Source organism: Panthera pardus, unplaced genomic scaffold, assembly GCF_024362965.1.
Source record: "Panthera pardus isolate Hobbes unplaced genomic scaffold, ASM2436296v1 HiC_scaffold_25, whole genome shotgun sequence".
NCBI lineage: Eukaryota > Metazoa > Chordata > Mammalia > Carnivora > Felidae > Panthera > Panthera pardus.
In genome coordinates this window covers 82,274,609-82,291,712 of record NW_026526821.1, presented here as the reverse complement: position 1 = coordinate 82,291,712, position 17,104 = coordinate 82,274,609, and the positions used below count along the sequence as shown (strand labels likewise).

The window sequence follows — 17,104 nt, the reverse complement described above, 5'->3', positions numbered from 1 at the left end:
TGTTCCAGACATCCATTAAGAAGTCATTATTTGGATAATTTTTTTAAGTTGGAGACAATCAAATTTGCCTGAGAAATTATGTGTAAATTTAAAATTTCTGAGTTGAATTATTTTTTTAAGTTTATTTATTGTTGAGAGACAGAGTGCAAGCAGGGGAGGGGCAGAGAGAGAGAGTCACAGAATCCGAAGCAGGCTCCAGGCTCTGAGCTGTCAGCACAGAGCCCAGTGTGGGGCTCATACCCATGAACCGTGAGATCATGACCTGATGTTCATGAGCCAAAGTCGGACACTTAACCGAGTGAGCCACCCAGGCGCCCCTGAGTTGAATCATTTTAAATGAACTAGAGAAGTTTATTCCTTAAATCCCATGAGAAATCAACTTATGAAGATGAATCACATAATCTGAAAGGTTGGTCGTTCCATTGGTTGTACATGTGCAGGTCTGTGAGCATGCACGTGCGCGCGCGCGCACACACACACACACACACACACACACACATTTGGTAGGAGTTCCAGCTGGTAAAGCTCTTTAACAGCAGTTTGCCAGGATATTCATTTTAAATGTACATACTTTTTAACCTGGCAGTTTCGTACTTAAACCCTATCCTATAGAAATAGACTTATACACAAGGATTTAAGGAAAGCAATAGTTCTCAAACATTTTTGGTCTCAGGATCCCTTTACACTCTGAAAATTTATTGAGGGACCCCCAAAAGCTTTTGTTTTATGAGTTACAGCTACTTATTTTTACCTTATTAGAAATTAAAACTGAAATGTAAAAAAATTATTTATGACATCCCTCTAGAACCATTTTCCAGAATAACAATAATTGGAGAGAAGACTAGCATTGCTTTATATTTTTGCCATCTCTTTAAATGTCTGGCTTAATAGAAAATAGCTAGATTCTACTATCTACTCCTGCCTTCAAGCTGTTGCAGTATGTTGTTTTGGATGAAGTATATGAAGAAAATCCAGCTTCACACAGATAAGTAGTTGGAAAAGAGGGAAAACCTTTTCAGGTAATTGTAGATGTACTTCTTGGATACGACACCAAAACTCGGCTTGTAATAGTTTCTAAAATGCGGAATCTGAAGCCACATTAATGAACTTTTCATACTGTGGTACATTAAAAACTACTGGTTTATCTTTCACTTTGAATGGTGGATCTTTTAGTCATTCCTGATTTTTTTGAACATCATGTCATTTGAAAAATAATGGTTTACTGAGTTCAGCAGATCTGCCAAATGTTGCTACATCTAATTCTACATAATGAAAAAGTCCCATTTCTTAACATCACCACTAATATCATTAGAAAAGTCGTTAAGTATTGGAAGCTGTCCAAAATTCTAATTTCACTTGAAAGTTCAGATTTTATTATTGGCAACAAATACCTCCAGTTGTTTTCTTTGAAGTGACAGGCTCACTGTGTTCATTTTCGAGAAAGTGTCTGCTAAGTACCGGGTCTGAGTAACCATAGTTCATCTGTCAGTTGCTCTTTCAAGTAAACCTGGTGATCCATGAAAAAGGCAGTTAAATTCAACTCACTACTGAAACCGTTGCGCAGGTACTTTTTCCTGGAGACGGGCGTCGTTCTTCCGTATGGCGGCAGAAGTGAAAAGGCTGTTAGAAATGCCCTTCCCTTTTCATCTATGCATTTGTGCAAAGCCAAAGTTTCTTCATATACATCAGCCCAAGCAGCATATAATGGCAGATTGAATGAAGAAGCAGATAGGAGAATCCAGTTAGGTACACCTCCCATTTCACCACACAGGCTAAGAGCTGTGTATTCAAGGGTCAAGATGTAATGATTTTTAGCTTCTTCATCAAGGGCCATCCTACACAGAACTGGCATTTTTCGCTTTGACCGTGTGGCGGTGATGAATCAGGTGACCATAGTACAGTTTGGTGCCACGACACTGCCTTGATGCATGCCACAGCACAGCAGTTTTACCCCCCTGTGCCTTTTGCACCCTCGGTAGAAATGGCAACACAATGAAATGGCAAAATGTCCTACTATCTGAAAATAGTTATGCCATCCTGGAGCCCCTGCAGTAGGTAGAGAGGGAGGGCTCCCTAGAGCTCGCAGAACAAAATTTGAGATCGTGTATAGAGGTGTTCATTCCAGCACTATCTCTAAAAGTGGCTGATTAGCAATAATCTACATGCCCATTAGTAAGTATGGAGAATGACTAATTCCAACGTGTCCACTGAGCCATTAAACAGAACTTGGTATTTTTCTGTATCTACCTCTAAGATGTGTCCTTGAGGAAAAGGCAACTTGCAGAGCCTTTTATAGGTATGGCCATGTTTAAAAACACACACAAACTTATGTGTGTATATAAAGAAGCCACAGAAAGGAACGTGGCGTTGTGTCCACCATACTGATAGTGGCTGACTCAAGAGAAGGAGAGGCGTTGAGGGTGGGGGCGGAGAGGCAAGCAAGTGTAGAGCCTTCGCATATTTGTGTAGATTACTTAAGTCTTGGACGATATACAGTTCTTGTGTCTATTTTTTTAAAGCTGCCAACGAGAATATATAATCACCTTTTTCCTCCCCGTGCATCTCATTTTCAAAGGTACCTTTTTTAAAGCCCTTCTTGAGTTTGAAGTTAATGCCAAACCTCACTAGGGTTTAGACCTGTGAAGATTAACACGTCTGAACTCTTTCATTTTTGTCCTTAAACTTGGATATGTAATGATGTTATTTTGCTTAACAGGATGTAAAGAGATGGTACCTGATCCCCTTCCCCTCACTTATTTTAGGTGGCTGAACTTTACTTTTCTAAGAATTTTAGAACGTCTTTAAGAAAATTTGCCACTGAGTAATCTTAGGCTTGGAAAACATGAACCAAAAGCTAATTTTTTTCACCCTAAAAATATGGAGAGGGGCACCTGGCTGGCTCATTCGGTAGAGCAAGAGACTCAGGGTCACCATCTTGGGGTCGTGAGTTTGAGTCCCACGTTGGGGGTAGAGTTTACTTTAAAAAAAAAATACGGAGAAACTGGAAGTCTTTGTTTTTACAAAAAGTTTATTTTGAGACTTTGAATTGAGACTATTAAATTCTAAAATAGATAACATTTGTTGGTTAAAGCCTTGGTTATTTGGATTTCCCCAATTTGGAATGGGGCTGGGCTGACATTTAATCATTGCACTATTCTTAGAGAAAAATGGCCATAATAAGCGATTTAATCATAAATAGAACTGTGTGAGGGGAGTGTTGTCTTCTTTCAATACAATGTAATAAAGTGAACTGCTTGGGACTGCTATTTGATATACCAATTTGACTATTATACTCCTCTATTTATTAAGTCAGAGAACATTTATTGGCAGCACTTAGTTTCTGTTTGCTTAGATATAGTCTTGAAAGTCGTACTCATTCAAAGTTCTTCTCTTATTTGAACTTACACTAACTTAGGCAAAGCTTCATTCTTTCCCTTCGCTTAGTCTAAAAGTAATAAGATTTTGTTAAATGTGGAGCTTTGCCAGCACAAGAGCAAACCTATTAAAATTTAGCAGAATCCCTTTGGTGCACATAATAAAGCCATAGGAATAAATATCGTCGCTATTTTGGAGGTTTTTTTATGAATAAAGAATGAAGTTTACATTCGTGGGGTGGCAATGCTGCTTTTCTTGTGTAATATTAAACTCTGGTATCTTTATCAACAACAGCACTGTGCTGGTCATGGAGTTATTTTGTAACACATCTTGATCTTTTACAGTCTGGTTAGGAGCACAAGGCTAGTGAAACTTAGAAAATACTGTAAAATCAAGTACTACATTGTGAGGGTCACAGGAAGAACTGGCATAAAAAAAACAATCTACTCCAAGTTACAGCTTAGTAAAAGGCATTTCTGGAACTAGATCACTAGAAACTTAGAGGTTGTTCTAATCTAGATAAAAGTTTAACAGATCAGGGTGGGAGCAACTGAAATGAGATTGATCTAAAAGATGTTCAAGGAAAAATGAAGTGGACCTCATGGTTAATAATACAGGGGCTAGAGAAAGCAGAAGAGATAGAGACAACCACAGGGATTTTGAGATAGCATGAACAGAGAGGGGTTGGCATTGCTACATATGGGAAGTTGGGAGAGGAAACAAGAAGCAGAAATTTCAGAACAGGTTAGTTAATTTTTTCAACATGTTGCATGTGAGGTCACTAGGAAACACCCATCAGGACAGAGGAGGGAAGATTGAGAACCATTAGTACAAAGGTCCTGACATAGAAGCAATAAACCTGAAACAGATTGAAGCCTGAGACCTGGGCTTCCCTTAGTGCCCTCCAGTTAGGGGCAGGAGGAACTAAAAAGACTGAGAACCAGGGTGGTTAAGAAGTCCAGTGGGCATCACCAAAGGCGAGCAGGGCAGGGTCAACAAAGAATGGATGGTCCGCAAGGCAAGCAAAGGCTTCTTTGGAGATGGAGAGACAGATATGAGAAGGCAGGGATGAAGGGTTTTCATTAGTCGCCAGCAATGATAGATGGTTCCTAGTTGGGTTTTTGTAACCAGACACCATCACGGCTATTTCACAAGTAACCAGCCTGTGCGTTTCAATCCTTCAGGTGGTATTGGAATGCTATGTAAGAAAGGACTTGGTCTACACCAAAGCCAACCCAACCTTTCATCATTGGAAGGTCGACAATAGGAAGTTTGGACTTACTTTCCAAAGCCCTGCTGATGCTCGAGCCTTTGACAGGGGAGTGAGGAAAGCAATCGAAGACCTTATAGAAGGTATTGAATTTTGTCACTGCATTCTTAGGGGGACAGTGGGAACGTTCCAAGGTCTTTTTTATTCCAGTTGTCTGCCATCATATATTTGTGGTTTATTTGAGGGAGGCCTGGGGTGGGCAGGTCAGTAGATGGCAAAACTTGAGGAACATCCACAGAGAACAATTACTAAGTGACAGTGCAGGGGGAAAAGAGTTGGGTTTCAGACTAAGGAGTGATCCCAGTTGGTTTTCAGACTCTGCTCTGGAAAGACAAATTCTGGACTTCCATGTCAATGACTTTTTGACAGATTACACTTTTCCCTGACTATTGAAATGGCTTCGGTCTGATCTGTCTTGGCTCAGAAGGTGCCAGGCCTAGTGACTGCCGTCCTGTAATGAGAGCTCACGGTGTGTGGCTGTACTGAAAAGGAAGGGGATCTGTAAGTCCTGGAGCCCTGGTTCAGTGTAGGGCTTGGTCTGTGGGTGAGTGGGTAGTAGACACTGTGTTGCCTCTGAATGTGGCCTGGAAGGCTTTTGGGCAGTCAGTTCTCACAGGCTTTTCTAGAGTCCACAGATGCAAACACGCAAACTCTTTACATTCAGTTATCCATTCAGAGAGTTTAAGTGGCCATAGCCAGAGCCGTGTAAAAAAAATAAAGCAAGGCATGGGAAAGCCAAATCCAGAATTTGGGGAGACTAATTACAAAAGAATGTATGCTTCATTTGTTTAAGACATAGAGTGTTCTGAAGTCATTTTCTTCTTTGTGGATTTGGGGGAAGAGCGAAAAGCAAATCTTAAAAAGGAAACTTGCTTAACGTTAGTAGTAAGAACATGAGTCTGTTCACTACAACGTGTGATAGCCAAAAAGGTAATTAAAAACCAACGTTCACATTCTAGGTCTGACGTAAGGTGGCAAATATTTAAAAAGTTGTTATGAAACATAGCTTTTAAAGTGTAGAGAGAAAGTAGCTCCCATATTACTGATAGAATTGTACACTATGTCCCCTTATTCTGTGAAGGTACACACAAAATTTGATTCTCTTACTTGTAATTTTTTTCTCTATATATACTCTCTTTAGCTGTTTCTGTCAAACTTTCCTCAGATGTTGATGGACTGGAATAATTTAACTAGTAGAGAAAAGTCCTGAAAGATCAGTAGTAATTGTGCAGAAGACTTAACTTTTTTCTCCTGCAGTCCCCCGGTAGAAATTTAAATAGCTCTCATCCCTTTCTGAGCAGTTTTTTAAATTTCAGCTGAATGTAATAGCAAAATATTTTCTAAATGCACATTTTTAAAGACCTAACCAAGAAAAGGAGATAGAGAAGAAATTTGCCTTTTGGTATACCTATCATTTAGGCAGAGTTCAATGTTTTTCCTTTTGGCCATTAACAGTATCCGTTAAGTTGGTCCATGCATTATTGGGTATTGTGAGGGAGAAAGGAAGAAGTTACACAGATTTGCATGCCAGAATGAAGAAAGGGATGAACAAGTAAGTAATAAATCAAACCCTAAATGACCAAAGCATTCCATAATGGAATAAACTGGGTTTTCTGACAGGAGCCCAAATTTTGGCCTGCAGAAACGGACAACTCACAGATGCCCCAATATTGCAAAAGAAGACCTCCTTGCGTGGGTATCTGCTTTGAAGGCAGCTCCCACAGTCTGGGTTTTTGAGTCCAGTGTCTGAATTTCAGAACAGGAGGTGACCAAACAAGCTATTTAGTCAAACCCTCGTATTGCCAGATGGAAAGACCAGAAACTGACACGGAGACCATTGCGGGTGTCATTTTCTAGTGCTTTCCCCACTACACTGTAGGGGTCTGAGGGGACACTGGCAGAGTCTGGGCTTCAGCAGGTGCTTCAGAGCAGTGGGCTGGCTCTCCTCTCCACGCCCAGGTGACTCTCCGGGTGCGTGTTCTCAAGTGGCCCATGCAGAAGCTTGAGGGATTAAGAACAACAGTAGGCAGGGTTAATTTAGGGAATGTCCTAACTAGAGTCAATTAAAGAGGAATAAATTTAAAACGTTTAATTCCCAGGTTACATATTTCTGCTGATGATTCACATTTGAAAGGAATGGAATGTGGTTTTATTAAAATACGTTTTTTAAATGATTGGTTTTGACTCACCTTCTTTGGAACTGTGTTTTATCACATTTTTTGTCTTTTTAGGCTCAACCACATCATCTTCCACCATCCATAATGAAGCTGAGCTTGGCGATGATGACGTTTTTACAGTAAGTTCCCTTTGTCCTTTGCTTTGTGGATGAATTGGTGAATAATCAGAGAGAGGTTCTGTTTAAGGATGTGAGAGACACTTTGCAATTTGGCATTTGCCGTTATTATTGGGAGGCCATGGGGGAGATCTCTGTCTTGTCACAGTTTTGGCTGTGCTAGGTTTGCCCATGTTGTGGGGGTACCATTGGCCGCCTGACACGACTGCGGCACCTCTCTCCGACCTGTCCCAGGTTCTCTCACAGCCTTCCCCAGATTTAGGGTGACCAACTCTCCGGCTTGCCTGGGACTGTCCTACTTTTACCACTGGGAGTCCCTAGTTGGCAAAACACCTCAGTCGCAGGCCAACCGGGACAACCAGTCGCCCTACTCAGAGTCTTCTGTTAACACAACTCCTTTTCTGGCATCAGGGAAAAAGCCAGAGTAGCCTTTCTGAAGAGTAATTAAACATCTGTGATAAGAGAGGCCTGAAGGCTGAACTGGAGTAAGGCGCAAGTATGCTAAGGCAGGAAAGGGCTTGGCTCTTTTGACACAGCAGGAGTTAATGGGATATTACTGGAAACAAAACGATTTCTCAGCTTGCATCGTCTTTGAAATCCTGTGCTTCTAAAAGTTAATTAACAAACAGTTCATCACACACCTGCTGTGTGCTTGGTGCAGGGAGGAAGCTTTAGGGCAGCGTTTTCAAACTCTTGGCCCCCACACACAGTAAGAGATACATTTGCATTGTAACCTAGGACACACGCACACCTGAAATCAGATCCTATTTCATGTTCTGCATTCTGATTTTTTTTCTCTTCTGTTTCATTTTCTTCCACTTTTTACTATGAAACTTCTAGAGCACACAGGAAAATTTAAAGAATATCACAGTAAACCTCTACATTCAGCATTTGCCCTGTTTGCTTTATCTGTACCTGTAGATACTTACACAGGCACACACACGTGATTGTTTCTGTTTTTTGCCAGTCCGGTTGAAAGTAAGTCACCTCGATGTTTTAATTCTCTAGCATGCATCGCCTAAAAGCAAGGCATTCTCTTCCACAAGCGTGATGCCATTACTATACCTGGGGAAATTAATAGGGATTCCCTAATATCATCTAATAGTTCCCCACTAGTTCCTCCCTTATCCCAAGAGTATCTTTCATAAGCTGTTTTTATTTCATATTTGTAAATACCGGCTGCAGCCCTTTAAATGTGTGTCCTAATGCACTCATCATGGAACCAGTGATTTGAAAAACGCTACTTTAGTAGCAGAGAGGTGTAGAAACTATGCCTCGAGCTCTCATGGAGATAACAGGGTGGTTTGGGCAGAGATAAGATGGACCCACGGGAGGCTTGGAGAATGGCACCCACTGTGTAGTCCTCTAGTCCAGGGTACGTTACAGGGAGGGGTCTGGGGATCAGAGAAGACCGCTAGGAGGCGAGGCTGACGTATTCCTCGGTGGCATTGGAACCCAGCTCGGGAAGGGGCTTCAAAACTGGGAAGCACAGGGCAAAGGCGGAAGCAGGGATGTGCACGGAGAGTTGCCTCTGCACCGCGGGCCCCAATCTGATGTGAACAGAGCGTGCATAGGGGTGTCAGGAAATGACCTCAGTTGTCTTTGCATTGAGCGGCTGGTGTGATTGTGGCTCAGAACAGGCTTCCTATAGTGCTCTAAGCAGATCCTCTCAACAGTTGGCATTTGCTTACATCTGTTCCTTTGTCACGTTTTCGAGAGACAAACAACAGCAGGCGGGTTAAAAGGTGGCTTCCTGTGCTCCAGAGCAAAACTGTCATTCGCAGCTGCTTCCCAGCTACCTGCCAGAAGTGATTTATAGAATCGTGAGAGGGCAAGGGGGACTGGGGTGATGGAAGCCAGCATCCCTCCTGGTTTTGTCCTTTAATCCACAGGGGCTCAACTTGCTGCTCTAGGGTAGCAGAGAATGCCGGCAAGGAAGTGTAGAAACAGCCCTGCTGTTTGCAGACACTGGAACTCAGTGGGGAAGGAGCTCCACTTAATTGCGTTCCGTGTAGGCCCTGACATATCTTTGCCTTCATTCCATGTGTTTACCAACAAGGGCCTATTAACAATAGCACCTCCCTTCCCTAATGGCCTCTTCATTAGCCATTGACCGTTAGGAACTCCTCCCCTGTAAGGATGGGGGAGAGTCATCAGGGGCTTATGCGCCAGGTTTCCCATTGGATCCTGAGCTTCCCGTCACTAGACTTTCTGTCCTAAGATGGAAAGTGAGGTATCCGAAACCCGGAGCCCAGGAAGTGAGCTGCTATGTTGACTCCTGTGTAGTCTATAGCTTCCCAAAGCTTGTCATGTTCTAAAACTTTTATTGATAGGACAGATATTTAGAACACAGAACTCATTTAGTGTGGAAAGAGTATAAATAGTGGGGTGGCTGGGTGGCTCAGTTGGGTAAGCATCCCACTTCAGCTCAGGTCACAATTTCACGGTTCGTGAGTTCGAGCTCCGTGTTGGGCTCTGTGCTGACAGCTCAGAGCCTGGAGCCTGCTTCAGATTCTGTGTCTCCCTCGCTCTCTGCCCCTCTCCCACTCACACTCTGTCTCTCTCCGTCTCTCTCTGTCTCTCTCAAAAATAAATAAACATTTAAAAAAAGAAAGAAAGAAAGAGTATAAATGGTGATAAGACCTTCTAACAACTCATGATGGACCCGAATTATGAGGGCTTTCTGGGAGGACAGCAAGTGTATGTATGGTTATAACTTGAGGAACCAGGGAGTATAACTTCTGTTTTTGCCACGAGAGCCAGGGGCTTCCCTCTGTTTCAGGGGATTCCTTGGGGCTAGAAGGAAAACAGGACATTGTGGACAATATGTTAATGCACATTCTACAGTGGGGAATAAAGTGGAGGAAGAGACCCGCCAGCTCCCCCTGGAGTTGTTGGGCACTCACCAAGTACGGGCTGTCTCTGCTCACACTGTCCCAGCTCTCATGGTCATCACCCAAACCAGCTTGTCCTCCTGGCTTCTCAGGATTGAGAAACCGTGCTGTAATTCCTCAGAGTAAAATTAGCGTCCTGCTTGGCGTGTGCACGAGTGGGTGCACATGCGTGCACACACACACCATCGCACACCCTGCCCGTGCATCTGTGGCCACTCGCCAACACCATTGCCCCCTCAGTCTTCCCATGCCTCTCCATTCGTTCTGCTGCCACCAGCCGGCTGTGTGTCCACATCCTTCCTGCCCAAGCCACCAGCAGAGACTCCTGATGAGCAACTGTTCTGATTTTCTGAGTGTGGACTGTTTATTCATTTGTGTGTGTCCTAGTATTTCTCCCTTCGCCAATTATGATTGTTTTCTCTCCTTTAAAATTCCAAAGCACTCTGCTGATGATTTCTGTCTTGCCACTTGAAAGCCTGCCCTTTTTCTGTTTTCAGATTTTTTTCTTTACCGAATGAATGAATCTTTATCTAATTAGAAGCAGGACATTCGTCATGATAGTCTCTGCATCCCTGTAAAGCTTTGCTCTAAAGGTGCTCAATCAACGGGTGGTCTGAACCTTAGATATAGTGTGTAACAGTCATAGGTTTCCATATTTTATTCATTTGCTTCGTTGTTATCCTGGGGGGCCATGTAAAGTTGGGTGATTTTGAAGGATTCTCGGTAGCTTCATGTCTTGTTTTTCTAGCTTTGTTTTCTGCTGCGTCTACAAATGGGAGCTGTGCTCCTAGCATCGTCACTCGCTGTGAGCTCTTGACTGCTCACACGTACCTTCTTGCCCTTCCGTGAACTCTCTACCCTTTGCAGTACTGTCTCTTCCTGGACCTCAGTTACAGTGACTGACCCAGGTGAACACAAATACCTAGATGGCAAGGGTGTGCTCAGCGTTGAATATGCAGGTATGAGGCTTGAGCCATTTGGTACAAATTTGGAAGATGAGTAATGCAAACAATATAAACAACAACAACAATAGTTAGCATTCTGTTTAACAGGAGGTTGTTTGTTTGTTTGCCATTGCTAAGAATTGGCACACTCATGGGGAGCCTGGGTGGCTCAGTTGGTTAAGCGGCCAACTTCGGCCCAGGTCATGATCTCACTGTTCGTGAGTTCGAGCCCCGCATCGGGCTCTGTGCTGACAGCTCAGAACCTGGAGCCTGCTTCAGATTCTGTGTTTCCGTCTCTCTGTGTCCTTCCCCCTGCTCGCATTCTCTCTCTTTCTCTCAAAAGTAAACATGGAAAAAAAAAAGAAAGAGTTGGCACACTCATGTTGGAGCCTCTGACTGACAGCTTTTAGTTTCTTTCATTTCAGGGCTGGGGAGACTTGAAAGGAACAGAATGGAAAGACCCTTGAGTCTGTTCCCTGTGTTGTGCTTTTGTCTTGCAGAGAAGACATGTACTTTTATCTTGTGGAGGAGGCCCCTTGTCAGCCTGAGATAGGACCAGTCTAGCTCCCTGTGGATAAGCTGAACTGGTTTGCTCCCCAACTTAGGACTCACTTCCTCCCAGCCCCCCACAGTTGAAGACCCTGAGACCAGAGCATGTGGAGCCTGCAAGGAGGGGGGCTGGGGGAGGTGCGGAGAAAAGGAGATAATAGTGAAAATGGACCGTATAGAACTAGAGTGGCTCTGGGTTTTATGGCCCTTTCATGAACAATTTCCCAAAATCCTGTTTTGTAGGGTTGGGTCCTTTAAAACCTGGTGGTTTATTTACTGCTGCCAAATTCTCAAATCATTTTTTAACTGTTATTAGCATCTTCATAGCTAGACAAGGATAATTTCAACACGATCTTGGGAGAACACAGCCACAGTGTGTGTATACTTCTAGAGCAGGCTCATCTAGACTCTGCGGTCAAGTGTTGCCGGCGCTTCAGCTGTCACTGTGCTGAGTGGCTGGATTCTGGCTCTAAAGCTTGGGGATTAGGGAAATATTTGCTTTATAGACAGATACTTGGGGGTGTGTAAAATAGCTAAGTCTTCATCTTCCATAATAAGAAGTCCTGAAAGAGTATCTAAATCTGCAAATCGGGAAATAGTAGTATAACCACTTGACGTTGAAAAAAAAATGGAGAGAAGTGGAAGAAGAAAGAGCCACAAGAATTGAAGTGTGTGTTTCTCTGGCGCAGGAGCTGAGATGGGGAGGGGCAGAACTGCTATTGAGAGAGTAAATGATACACGTGTATTGATTTTTTTTTTTTAAAGGAAGAATGCGGGGGTTTTCTCAGAATGGGGACTGTGGGAGGGGGGCGGTCAAGGGAGAAGGTGGGATCGGGAGAGATGCCTTAGTTACAGCAATCCTGGGTCCCCCTCCATCGGGGGTTTAAAGACCTTAAAGAGACACAACAGAGGTTGAGGTCTGCGGCTGCAAGTTCTCTTCCTCCCGCTGTTTTCTCTGCCTGGTGCTAGGAAGCAGTATGTCCACTGTGCAGATAATTAGCTGCAAATGTTTGGCTTGCGGGGAGACAAGGTTAGCTGCAGACATGCCAACTCCTTAGAATTACAGGTCTTGGAATTGGAAGGGATTTTGAGTTCCTATCAGATGAGCCAGCCTGCTTCCTTCTGGCAAATGAAGTAGGATTCGCCTCATTTGACAGCCTCGGTTGGGGAAGCAGCGCAGGGTCCACTGGGTGACTTGCCGAAGGTCACACAGCTAGTTCACAGTGGAGGAGCCAGGAACACCATCCCCCAGCCTTTCCAGCTCACCACTGCTATTTTTCTCTTCTTCTGTTGAATAATTATATTTATGATATTCCAGCCGTTCTATTTTTTAAACAACCAAGTACAGGCATTGTATTTTAGGGTTCTATTGAACCCAAATTGGAAAGGGGAGAGAAAAGAAGATAAATTTAAGAGCAGTGGCCTGTGTGGCCCATTAATGTGACAGACTTGGAGCCTACTGAGTGATTTTTGCAGCCCAGGGGTCCCCAAAATAGCAACTCAAAGCTTGACTGTAGGAAAGCCTACCCTTATGTAAGGTTGTTGGGGTTTTTTTTTTATGTTTGTTTATTTTTTGAGCGAGAGAGAGAGAGCGAGCGAGCAAGCCTGGGAGGGGCAGACAGGGAGGGAGAGAGAGAGAGAAATCTCAAGCAGGTTCCGCACTGTCAATGCAGAGCCCAGTGTGGGGCTCAAACTCACAAACTGTGAGATCATGGCCTGAGCCAAAACCAAGAGTCGGATGCTCAACCGACTGAGCCACCCAGGTGCCCCTACCCCTATATAAGGCTTTGATTTTGTTTTTTGCCTGCCTTGTACGTTTTTACCACCATGACCTAAGTATTGTTTCTGGATCTGGGAGGCCCTTCTCAGTAGCGATTCCTAATTAAGCCCTAGTGCCTTAAGGCATTCATCTTGTGTAATGAGATCACCACTCTCCTGTGCACCTAGAATGGTATTAAACTGCGTACCATCCTTTGCAGAACTGAGAAGATTTAATTCACATCATTTTGTGTGGGTCTGAACACTCTCCTAGAAGCCAGCTGAAGAAGGCTGATATTTGGATTACGTTTGGCATTTCATCGTACCTTAGGCAGGCAGCCCTCCTTCATGTAGGAAAAACGTCATGTCTTATACACCGTCGTCAGCTTCCAGCCATGTTTTGCCTAGACTGGAAGAACTTGGTCCTTCCTCGTGCCCTACGCTTGAACCCTTGACATCCTGTTTACTACAAGCTGCATTTTATTACTTTCTGGCTGTTCAGAGCAGTTGTCCCTAATGACATCCCTGACGCCTCCCACCCACCCCAGGGCTAAAGTATGGCTAGAGCAAGTGTTTGAAACCAGAATACTAAGAAGCAATTTGTTTTGTCCTGGATGGGCTTTTGAGCATTTACAAGTTGTGCTTATTTTCATTCCTTTTTCTTTTTTTTTTTTTAAAGTTTGTTTATTTTGAGAGAGTGCGTGCCACATGTGCGGTAGGGGCAGAAAGAGAGGGAGCAAGAGAATCCCGAGTAGGTCCCGCTCCACCGGTGCAGAACTGGGATCATGACCTGCAACCAGGGGTCAGACAGTGAACCAACTGAGCCACCCAGGTGCCCCATATACTTACTTTCATTCTTGATTAAGTAGGAAAAAATGAATTCATTGTATTTGTAATCATCAAGGTTTCGTTTACAGAAGCAGAAGAGTATAGCCTGCCACAACATTTCCCTTTTTTTTTTTGAAGTCTTTTCCACCTAATCTGTGCCAGCAGCCATTAAAACTGAAGGCAAATCTACCAATTTTGTGGGTTTTTTTTTTCAAATCTACCTATTTTGTAATAAATGGGGCTCATTTACTGATTTTTTCTAAGAAAGCAATGACGTGTGACCACTGAGTATGCAGAGTTTAGAGGCTAGGGAGAGGCCTGCATTCCAGACTCGGTTCTGCCAGTACTTCACTATGATCACTGATCCTTTGGACCCACAGTCTTCTCAAGGTTGAATGTATTTCCTTTGAGCCTCTATTTGCTGGCCTCGGGGAAGGGAAGAAAAGGCACTGTGGTGTGGCACTGCCCCTGGCACCGTGCCCTGCACTCTCACATATGTGACTGAGCTTGGTCCTCACAACCACCCTGTGAGGGACATGCTGACACTTCCTCTTCTGCGGATAAAATCACCAAGACTCCGAGCGCCAAAGCAACCTATACTCTGTTCTATACTCTGCCCACCCAGAATGCAAACTTCTGATCTGCTTGCTGCCTTTCAGAGAAGTTTGACAAAAGGCAGTATGTATTCAGTAAGTTTCAGTAAATTTTACTTCTTTAAATCTATCAGATTCCCTTCATTGCAAAGTAGCTTCCTAAATGATGGTCTTTTCAACTAGTGCCTTGGCTTAAAACTACTTCAGTGGAGGGCGCCTGGGTTGCTCAGTCGGTTGAGCATCCAGCTCTTAATTTCGGCTCAGGTCATGATCTCCTGGTTCATGGGACCAAGCTCTGCATGGTCAGCAAGGCCCTGCTTGGGATTCTCTCGCCCTCTCTTCCCCTCCCCCACTTGCTCGCTCTGCCTCTCTCTCAAGTAAACATTAAAAAAAAAAAAAAAAAAAAATACTTCAGTGAAGGTCTGAAGTTACCCTTGCCCCTGCTCGAAAGCCTCAGTCGCATTTTAGACGATCAGTTGATTAAAAATGTTTTCTTGGGCACCTGGGTGATTGGTTAAGCTTCTGACTTCAGCTCAGGTCATGATCTCACGGTTCATGAGTTCGAGCCCCGCATCTGGTGAACAGGAGCCCCGCTTCTCTTTCTCTCCCACTCTCCGCCTCTTTCCCTCTCAGCCCCTTGTGGCACCACTCTCTCTGCTTCTCACTGACTTGCGCTCTCTCTCTCTAAAAAAAAAAAAGAAATGTTTCCTGTTGTCTCTACCTTTGGAATCTGGGGATTGGGCAGACTGGGGTGGGGAGAAGCTAAATAAAAGAGAAAATAGGTTGAAAATGTAAGCTCCTTCTACAAAGTTTAACTAGTGAAACTGACCTATGGTAGCTTGTTAAGAGAAGCAAAAATGTTTTGGGGGAGGGGCAGCCATAGGCTTTGTGGTTGACACCAGGAAGCAGTGTCCCATAACTGCTGCTGGCTGAGACCCAGCACTGCACTGGGTGGTGTGGAAGGTCTCAGAAAATGGGAGGGAGCTGCTTTATCTTCTAAATGACAATAATTACCAAGCTCACATTACATAGTGAGGGGAGGATCTTTTTATTCAACATGTAATACCTACAGTGGCTTTAAATTAAAGCAGTTAATATGTCTGAGGCTCAAACAAAAGCTTTGAAATGCTCTCAATTTCAAGAAGCCCAAAGGCATTCTTGCTAGCCCTCCCACTTGAGTCTTTCTTCATTTACATGCACCTTATCTCATCTTTTTAAGTTGTGGGTAGTAGGATACTGTTCTTTGCATTTTACTAATTCATACAGAGGACATATTCAGGGTTACCTGAAAGCCCGCCTTCCTGCTTGCAACCCTTCAGCCCCTTCCAGTAAATCAAGCTGTGGGTGTATCAGAGTCCTTTCCTTTCATATGAAAATTTCACCTAAGTTTAAAAACATTTTTTTTAATGTTTATTTATTTTTTTTGAGAGAGAGAGAGTGAGAGTGAGAGCGGGGGAGGTGCAGAGAGAGAAAGGGAGACACAGAATCTGAAACAGGCTCCAGGCTCTAAGCCGTCAGCACAGAGTCTCATGTGGGGCTCCAACTCAGGAATGGCAAGATCATGACCTGAACCAAAGTTGGATGCTTAACAGAGAGCCACCCAGGCGCCCCTCACCTAACTTTAAAATTTAGAAACAGAAGACTTTTTTTTCGGTGAGTAGGAGTTTTGTTTTTGTTGTTTGCTTTACAGTGAAAGAATGCCCACTTTATCCTCGGGCCCCAGAAAGCATAATGTCTTAGAGTCTAAGGCCAAAGTCGTCTCTTTCCCCCATTCTTGCAGCTGCCTCTTAGACCCAGACCGCCTGCTAGCTGGGCCATGAAAGAGCACGTGCCTGGCTGGTTGCTTGCCTTTTTGAAAGAGGACACCTGGAACCTATGTAGGCCCTTAGGACAGGTGAGCTAGTGCTACCTGTTCCCAAAAACCTGTTGATAAAATGGGTGACAATTTCCTGTTTACCAAAGGAAAAAGGTCTAACAGGTGCCAAGGGGAAAGGAGTGCTGTACTAAAGAGAGACAACAGCTCATCAAGCCACCCGAGCCAGGTGCCTTCTGAGGCACTTAACTATCCAGTGTACTGCCTTCTGAGAAGCAGAGGTGCCCAGAGTTTCGTGTCCTTAGTCTCCTTGCTGGGCCCAAGGTTGAGAGGAATGGTACATACTTATATTTAGTGTGTGTATATACCTTTAAAAAAAACAAAATGAGGGGCACCTGGGTGGTTCAGTTGGTTAAGCTTCCAACTCGACTTTGGCTCAGATTTCATGATTTCAAGGTTCATGAAATCGAACCCCATGTCCGTCTGCACTGTGAGAGTGGAGCCTGCTTGGGATTCTCTATCTGCTCCTCCCCCACTCATCATATCTCTCTCTTTCTCTCTCTCCCCCACCCTCCCCCCCCAAAATAAGCAATAAAATAAAACATTAAAAATGAGAAGCCTTGCAATGGAAAGATTGCTATTGGCATTGGTTGCATCAGCTATTGAGATCTATTTTGGTGGAAGATTGCAGTAAAAATAATACAAATTGTGGTCATAACTACTAGGTAGGCTCCTTTAAAAATGCAAAATAGCAGCAGCATCTACAGACAAGGCAGAAGTGCTATTT

The 17,104-nt window shown here is 43.8% G+C and overlaps 1 protein-coding gene across 2 annotated transcripts in view; it reads left to right on the top strand.

The window, feature by feature from the left end:
• The window catches only part of SPRED2 (sprouty related EVH1 domain containing 2), a 112,262-nt gene that overhangs the window by 83,287 nt on the left and 11,871 nt on the right, over positions 1 to 17,104 (top strand). For both annotated transcript variants that reach the window (XM_019438317.2, XM_019438401.2), the window contains exons 3-4: positions 4,560 to 4,728; positions 6,877 to 6,941. In XM_019438317.2, coding sequence (XP_019293862.1) covers positions 4,560 to 4,728; positions 6,877 to 6,941 — 234 coding nt within the window. The remainder of the gene's footprint in view (positions 1 to 4,559; positions 4,729 to 6,876; positions 6,942 to 17,104) is intronic.